Source organism: Corvus brachyrhynchos, unplaced genomic scaffold (assembly GCF_000691975.1).
Source record: "Corvus brachyrhynchos isolate BGI_N302 unplaced genomic scaffold, ASM69197v1 scaffold116, whole genome shotgun sequence".
Classification (NCBI taxonomy): Eukaryota; Metazoa; Chordata; class Aves; order Passeriformes; family Corvidae; genus Corvus; species Corvus brachyrhynchos.
In genome coordinates this window covers 16,261,348-16,269,037 of record NW_008240221.1, presented here as the reverse complement: position 1 = coordinate 16,269,037, position 7,690 = coordinate 16,261,348, and the positions used below count along the sequence as shown (strand labels likewise).

Below are 7,690 nucleotides of genomic sequence, written 5' to 3'. Positions count from 1 at the left end.
TGTAGGGAATAGAAAGCATAAATGGTGAATCATGTTCACTTTTAAACAAGTTTTTTAGAAAGAAGGTTTAGTACATTTCTGTGTGGCAAACAGACACCAATTTCTTGGTATCTGAGACAGAGAGGAGGGAAGATGGGAGGAAGGCAGAAATATTCCTGTTTTCTTACTTATCCTACTCCCATTCCTCCAAGAATGTAATAATCTGACTTTTTTCTTTATTTTTGCAACCTTTCCAGCGAACGCCTTAAAGCTCCCCCAAGTTTGGTTGGACTTGGTGGGGATGTGCAGGGTTAGGTGACTGCCAGTGCCAAAATTCTCTGTGCACTCCCAGCATTTCTATTCCTTTCCCCAAATGCCCTTGTCATTTTCCATTAATCCAGAATGCATAAATAAGAGAAAACGTCCTTTATCATCTGAATATTATTCAGATACCGCAGCGCCAAGGGGAGGTTTTTGTAGCCGCGGGCAGCCCAGGTGCAAGGAATTCCTTAATGTTACAGTGTCTCATGAGCTGTGCTGGGGCTGAGTTCAATCTCCTACCCAGAACCTCCACGGCTTCGTCTTTTAATATAATTTTCCTTCTATATAATAAAAAGAATAAATAAATTACACTGATGCCTTCCAGGCATCTGGGATTAAGCTGACAATTGACCAAGAGTCCAAAGAGTTCACGTTATTAACATATTCAACTTCTGAGGCTTTCAAACTTTATTTGAGTCTTTGTGAATGCAGAATTCAAAAGTACCAGCTCCAAGACCTGCTTAGAGGAGCAGGTAGTTGAGGGGAGCTTGGTACAGGCTCTCCTGCTCCTTGGGAGCTTCTTCCTCTCTCCTTCATCTCTTCAAGGGAGAAAGGAGGATGAGATTCACCTCCTAAACACATCCCCGTGCTCGTTGTTTAGATGCTTTGCATATTCACTGAAGAGAAATAGTTGGTTCTGTGGTGGGATTTGCCACAGCTCTTTTGTGTGTCTTACAGTAGAATGAATGACATAAAGGCTCTTTTCTCTTCACTGACCACAGATAGAGCTATCAGTGAAAATGCCTTTATTTGAACTGATGGATACCACCTTAATTTTTTTAAGCTGTTTCAGAAGAAATTTCAGATATGAAAGTCCCTTGTCTCTTGGCTTTGTCCTTTCCTGTTACTGCACTGTGCACAAATAAAGGAAAGATGATCCTGTATCATCTGAACACAACAGCTTAAATGGGAGAGAACCATGATCACCGAAAATAAAACGCTGGAGCTGGGCTGGTTGTGTCTGGAATGGAGTTAATTTACTTCACAGTGATTTGTGTGGGGCTGTGTTTTAGGTTTGTGCTGAAAATGCTGTGGATAACACAGGGATGTTTTGTTATTGCTGAGCAGGGCTTACACAGAGTCGAGGCCTTTTCTGCTCCTCACCCCACCAGTGAATGGGCTGGGAGTGCACAAGGATTTGGGAGGGGACACAGCCAGGACAGCTGACCCCAACTGACCCAAGGGATATTCCAGACCAGTTTATAAAGCTGGGGGAGGAAGGCGGCAGAGGGAATCATTCTGAGCAATGGCATTTTTTTTTCCCAAGTCACCATTCCGTGTGATGGAGCCCTGCTGGGATGGCTGAACACCTGCCTACCCATGGGAAGCAGAGAACGAAGTCCTTGTTTTGCTTTGCACACATACTTTTTGCTTTACCCATTAAACTGTTTTTATCTCCACCCACAAGTTTTCTCCCTTTTATTCTTTTGATTTTCTCCCCCATCCCACTGCAGGGGAGGGAGTGAGTAGCTCTGTGGGGCTGCGATGTCATCTAGGGTTAAACCATGACAAGCACATCTGACTTAAGGTACCCAAGGCAATTTTTGTTTTACTGTTGAAGGCTCCTGTTAAAGTTCCATGGCTCCTTAATGCTGAAAAGCAGGCTCTAGATCATTTACCAGCAATTCAGAAAAACCCAGAACCCCTCAGCTCCAGAGCTTTAAAGAAACTGGATTTGGGTTTTATTAAGTTCAGCTATTTATAGGACAGACACTTATGGTAATAAGGACTTGAATTCTATCCTGAGTGTGGCTGAGAGTGGCTATTGGTGGCCATAACCAAGTTCACTGTGCTGATGTCTCAAGACAACCCTGATAGCTGGTGACCTTATGCAGGAGAGATTGAGTAGGATACAGAGCCACAGCAACCTTCAACATTTTGGGTTTGGGCTGATGGACAAGACTGGGCCTATTCTGGCATAATGGGACTCTGCTCTTCCTCAGGCAATAGTCACATCTGCTAAAATAACCATTGCAAGAAACACTGAAAGAGTTCCACTCCTTTCTCTGCAGGAGGTGAGGAGCTTCACATTGGAATATCTCAGTTTGCCAACTACCAGGGCTCAGATGTCAAGGTCCAAATTGGGGACTCGTGGCCACAGATCCAGGCGCAGACAGACCGTGGTGTTAATGTGACTCTTCCAGCCCTGCCTGCAGGGTGGTACAATGTCTCTGTCCTCATCAGTGGCATTGCTGTCGCTTCAAACAGGTGTGTATTTTCCTTAGAAGTTTCACTCTCCATCCTATTAGGTGTTTTAGGGTTAATCTGAAAAGGAAGGTTTGAGTTTTTCACAAATTCCATACCTAACAGTGAATTCTGCAGTGTAGTATGAAATTATGAATAATTATCAAGGCATTTATTGATCTGTGGAACCCAAGTCAGCAAACTGCTAATGCTAGTCAATTAACTCCCCTTGGATCAGTAGGAGGCAGGAGAGAAACATTTTAGGAAAAAACAGTTGATTTGATGAAATATGCATATTCAGGCAATCAAAGGTATTCACAGATTCAGGTCAAATGCAGATAAATCCTGCTGTAGGAAAACAGCAGAAGAAAAGAAACACTTTTCATCAGAAAAACAAAAGCTGGTTTGAACAATACAAAAATGCTTTGTTTGGAGAATTTTTAAATGATGCTATTTCCATCTCCTAAGGTGACACTTCAAGTTCATGCCTAGATAAATGTAATATAAATGAATTAAAATGTGGGGGAAAGCTGACCTGAAATTGGGATATAGGAGTGCATTCACAAGCAACACAGTTTTGTTCCTCAGCCATGGCAGCTGCCAGGAATGATCCTGAAATGACGATATTGGGGAGAAATTAGGTGTTTTTATTGCTCGCAAACCAACTTAAGCTGCTTGTAGTGTTAATGAACTTCAGAAGGAGAGAAATTGTGGTTGGTGGGATGGCACAGAGGGATTCATCCCACCTGGTACTGGAGTCTGTTAGCAGCACCATCACTTCATCTCCAGGGATAGCTTGGAAGGAGATGGGTCATCCCAGGAGAGGACTCTGCTCTCTGGTGGGCTGGATTGCAGGATTGGGAAGGCCCCTTCTCTAAGATGTCTTTTTAGGGAAGGAGATGTTTTTGAAAGGAGGGTGATGAAAAAAATAGGTGTAGATGGGACAGAAACAGAGCTGCACCTTTATCTGGGTGGGCTTCAGGAGCTTGTGTCTGGGTTTCCACTTGTTCCAGTTACTCCATTCTGTGGCGGGAGGGTGTGAGGAGAGGAGGCAGCTGTGATGCCTTTTTGATGCTCTTGCATTGGGCATAGCTGCAGTGGGATCTGCTTGCTAAAAAATCCGTATCCTTGCTTCCTTTGACAGGCAATTCTGTTGTACTAAATTTGGCCCACACGTTGCCAATTGATAAGAGAGTGTTTGTGATAGATGTAGCTCAAATGTGTCCCTGCCCATGGCAGGCTGGTTGGAATGAGATGACCTTTAATGTCCCTTCCAACCCAAATCATTCTGTGATTCTAAACCACATGGAAAAATTTGGGGTGTTGGGTGGTCTTGTCACTGTGACATCAAACAAAGGGAATGTGTCAGGTGGGTGCTTGGCTTTCCAGGAGTTGTAAGAATGAAAAGCACTGCAATAGGAAGGAAAAATAAAAGAATACCCCTAACTGCCCCAAATCCTTTCTGTGTTGCTTATGTTTTGCAGGGTTGAGCCGTTAATCCAGTACCTCTCTGAGATGTTCAGCGTCGAGCCATGTTGTGGCTCTGTTCTGGGTAAAGAGCATTGGTACATCTGCAGCCACTTATAGAGGTCAAGGGGATCAAGGGCACAGTTTTCCTGCAGGAATGGAAAGTGCATCCCATTTCAGATCAGTTTAAATGAGGGTGTTTTGAATCTGTGACCCTTTATTATGCAGACATCAACTGGCAGACAGCAGCGGTCTGGAAATGTGGGATTGTAGTGAGCATCCTTCCATCTGGTTGGCTGGCTCAGGTCTCCCTGTGTTTTGAATTTGATTTCCCCCAGTGTTTGCTCATGTATTCTTGCACGTTCCTATCGGGAAAACAAAGCATGCCCACACCTGGCTCATCTGTGCTGTTTCTTTCAGTCATTTTGCCCCCATCTTTCAAGGTTTTCCATGTGAAAGTTAGGTGGAAAGCAGAGTACAATTGTGGTTTGAAGCAAACAATAATTTCAAGTGATCCCAAAAGGGATGTTCATTGTTATGTTGAAAACAAAAAATAAAAAAGCCCTTTTTCAATGTTAATTTTAATCAAAAGGGAAATATTTATTAATCCCGTTCTAAGCTTTTAGACACTGGAAATAATTTAAGTGTGTTTCTGAGCAGAACATCACTGAATTAAAAAGAAAAGTTTTACTTTAAATCTTAAAAAACAGATTTGAAGTGGTTGATTTATTTTGTCATTTGGCTGGTGGTGGGGGAGAGTTGAATCCCTGTAGTGAATTTTACATGAGCCCTTAGATATGCTTTTATAGAAGACAGGGAAATTCTTGTGCTACAACCTCAGGTCCTCCACAGATTGCTCTTCCAGGCTCACAACACAGTCAAAGACACAAAAATTCAGCATCTTTGTAGTACGTGATTAGTTCAATAGTTTGTGAAGTGTTCAAGCCTTGAAAGATGAGAGAGTAGATAGAGCTTGGAGAGCAAATCCTATCAGTTTTGAAGATTAAGCCATACAACAAAAAATAATAAAACTTTTACCCTTCTTTTTATATTTCAGAGTAAATTGAAAATTAAATAAGAACTGATTAACTCTTTGGTTGTGGTTTTATGAATGGCTTAAGCGAAATTAAAATCTCTGCAGCAAAAAGCACCAGTCCCTCTCCCTTTACCTCTACTCTTTTGTTGTCTCTAACACGTGTGTGTGCATCTGGGTTAAGGATTTGGGATCACTTTAAAAGAACTCCATCAAAAACCAACTTATTTTTCAGCCAGATCATGGGAAAAGGAAGGCAATGACCTTAATGGATAAAGAGGTTGAAGCAAGGCGGGACACTGGGACTACCAGTACCGTAAACAAAAGGAAGATGGACAGAGGTTTTGGGTGGGCTCTTCCCTGCGAGGGTGGGGAGGCCTTGGCACAGGCTGCCCAGAGAAGCTGTGGCTGCCCCATCCCTAGAAGTGTCGAAAACCAGGCTGGATGGGGCTTGGAGCAACCTCATTTAGTGAACCTGTGGCAGGGGTGGGAAGGAGATGGTTCTTAGAAGACCCTTCCAACCCAAACCATTCTGTAATTTCACAAAATATGACACCCTGCCTCTGAGTTTGCAAATAGTCACTACCAAATTCTGCTTCTCTGTAGGCAGCAGGATCAAACTACTTCCCCCCCCACCTGTATGGACAGTCCCGTTCAGTGTTCAGCCTCTGTTTACTCTCAGGGGTGCTTTCACAGTAGCTTTCTCATTTCTGTGGTGACTTTCCACTGTCATTTACTCCACAAATGTCCCTGGATACTCGTTACCTTAATGTCTTGTCCACGTAGGACTATCCTGATATATGGCTGCTATTATCTAGCTGTCTTGTCCAAAAAAAGGACTTTATTTTTTCTTTCCTTCATCCTATAATGCTTATCAGCTGTATCATAAATGGTTTGGGTTGGAAGGGACCTTAAAGATCATGGTTTGAGATGGTTCAGAGATAGTAATGAATTCCTTTCCTGCATATAATACCCTTCAAGCCTTATTTTGTTTTGCACCTAGGTGGAACACTGCTCACAATCTCTGGCGTGGGCTTTGGCCAAAATCCTGCCTTGGTTTCTGTTTCAATGGACAATCAAACCTGTACAGTTACTCACCTGGCAGAAGAGACAGTTTGGTGCCTGACCCCGCCAGCTGCTGGTTTGTCAAATGAAGATTCACGGGACATCTCTGTCAGAGTAAATGTAGCCATCAGCAGTGGATCACTTCATCATGCTCTCTTTGCAAATAGGACCACCACCTTTAACTACCAAAGAGCTTTGACTCCCCTCGTTACTACTGTTGAAACAGAGGTTATAGATGGCAGCCTGCTCTTGAGCTTCCAGGGGATAAACATCACTGGATCTGTGGCTAAACTTGGACACAGTGAATGTCAACTTGAGTTTCAACGTGGCAACCAGTCTGAAATGTCTTATCAGTGCTCTTTGCCACTGAACAGCCTGGAACCTGGGACTTTCCCCATTCAGGTCATCCAGAGGCAGCTGGGATATGCTCAAGTGACAGCAAGGCAGCAGGCCCTCACAATAACTCCACAGATAACCTCCATATTCCCATCACAAGGATCAATCTGTGGTGGGATGTACCTCACTATATCTGGTTTTGCTTTGAAATCCAGGAAGAATTTGGTACAGGTCAGCCTGGAGAGTAATTACTCCTGTGAGATCCAGAAGTCTGATAATGACTCCATCAGTTGTCTTGTCCTTCCAGGGGCCCACCCTTTGCACTATCAGTGGTTGGCTGAGGCATCTCAGGCTCTCAGTGTCACAGTGGTTGTCAATGGGGTCTGCAGTGTGTGCCTTGGGGACTGTACACTCCACCTTCATGAGCACTGGACACCCTTGGTACATCTGGTGACCTGGAAGACCAATGGGACATTCACTTACATGACAATCAAAGGACAGAGGTTGGCCTGGCAGGGTGACAGCCCCATGGTACATGTGGATAACAGCACTGTCTGCAAGGTGACTTTCTGGAACGAGACCATCATCAATTGCCAGACAGCCTGCCTGGCCCCAGGGGAGCACAACATTTCCATATCCAGCAGGAAAAGTGGCCGTGCTTGTTTCAGAGGGACATCCAGCATTCTCACCATCCTGCCTTGGGTGTACCAGTTTTACCCACGGAATTTCAGCACCAGCGGGGGAGGCCTGCTCAGCTTAGCAGGGGTGGCTCTGAAAGGAAAGAGGACGACTTCAGTCCTCATAGACCATCGCCCTTGCCTCATTCACAACATCACCTGTGTGTTTATCCAGTGCATGGTGCCTCCGGGGAATGGCACGAGGGCTCTCAGTCTGAAAGTAGATGGACACTCCTATTACCTTGGAACAATAAGTTACAGTGAGGAATTTACCCCAGCTTTCCTTTCACTTGTTGCCACTGGCCTCATTTTAACTGTGACAGTGTCGCGAGTCATGGAGACGGACAATATCCAAGTATTTGTGGGAGATTTTCCTTGTAGAAACATCACCATCACTCGCTCCATGTTGCAGTGCTCAGCTCCTCTGCTCCCTGTGGGAGAATACCCTGTGCTGGGCTTGGATATTCCCAGAGGATGGGCTTCCTCCAACCTGATGTTCACTTCTCATCTGACAGTGACAGCTGCCCATCACAACTGGGGTAAGTCATGGAGGGTTGCTGCAGTTCCTCCACAGGCATTGCAGTGACAGGGCATTGCAGTGAGGCATTGCAGTGACAGGGTTTTTTTT

At 44.5% G+C, this 7,690-nt stretch overlaps 1 protein-coding gene across 1 annotated transcript in view; it reads left to right on the top strand.

Moving 5' to 3' along the window:
- The window catches only part of PKHD1 (polycystic kidney and hepatic disease 1 (autosomal recessive)), a 237,153-nt gene that overhangs the window by 33,565 nt on the left and 195,898 nt on the right, over window positions 1-7,690 (top strand). The window contains exons 30-32 of the mRNA XM_017745072.1: window positions 2,313-2,508; window positions 3,969-4,036; window positions 5,988-7,601. Coding sequence (XP_017600561.1) covers window positions 2,313-2,508; window positions 3,969-4,036; window positions 5,988-7,601 — 1,878 coding nt within the window. The remainder of the gene's footprint in view (window positions 1-2,312; window positions 2,509-3,968; window positions 4,037-5,987; window positions 7,602-7,690) is intronic.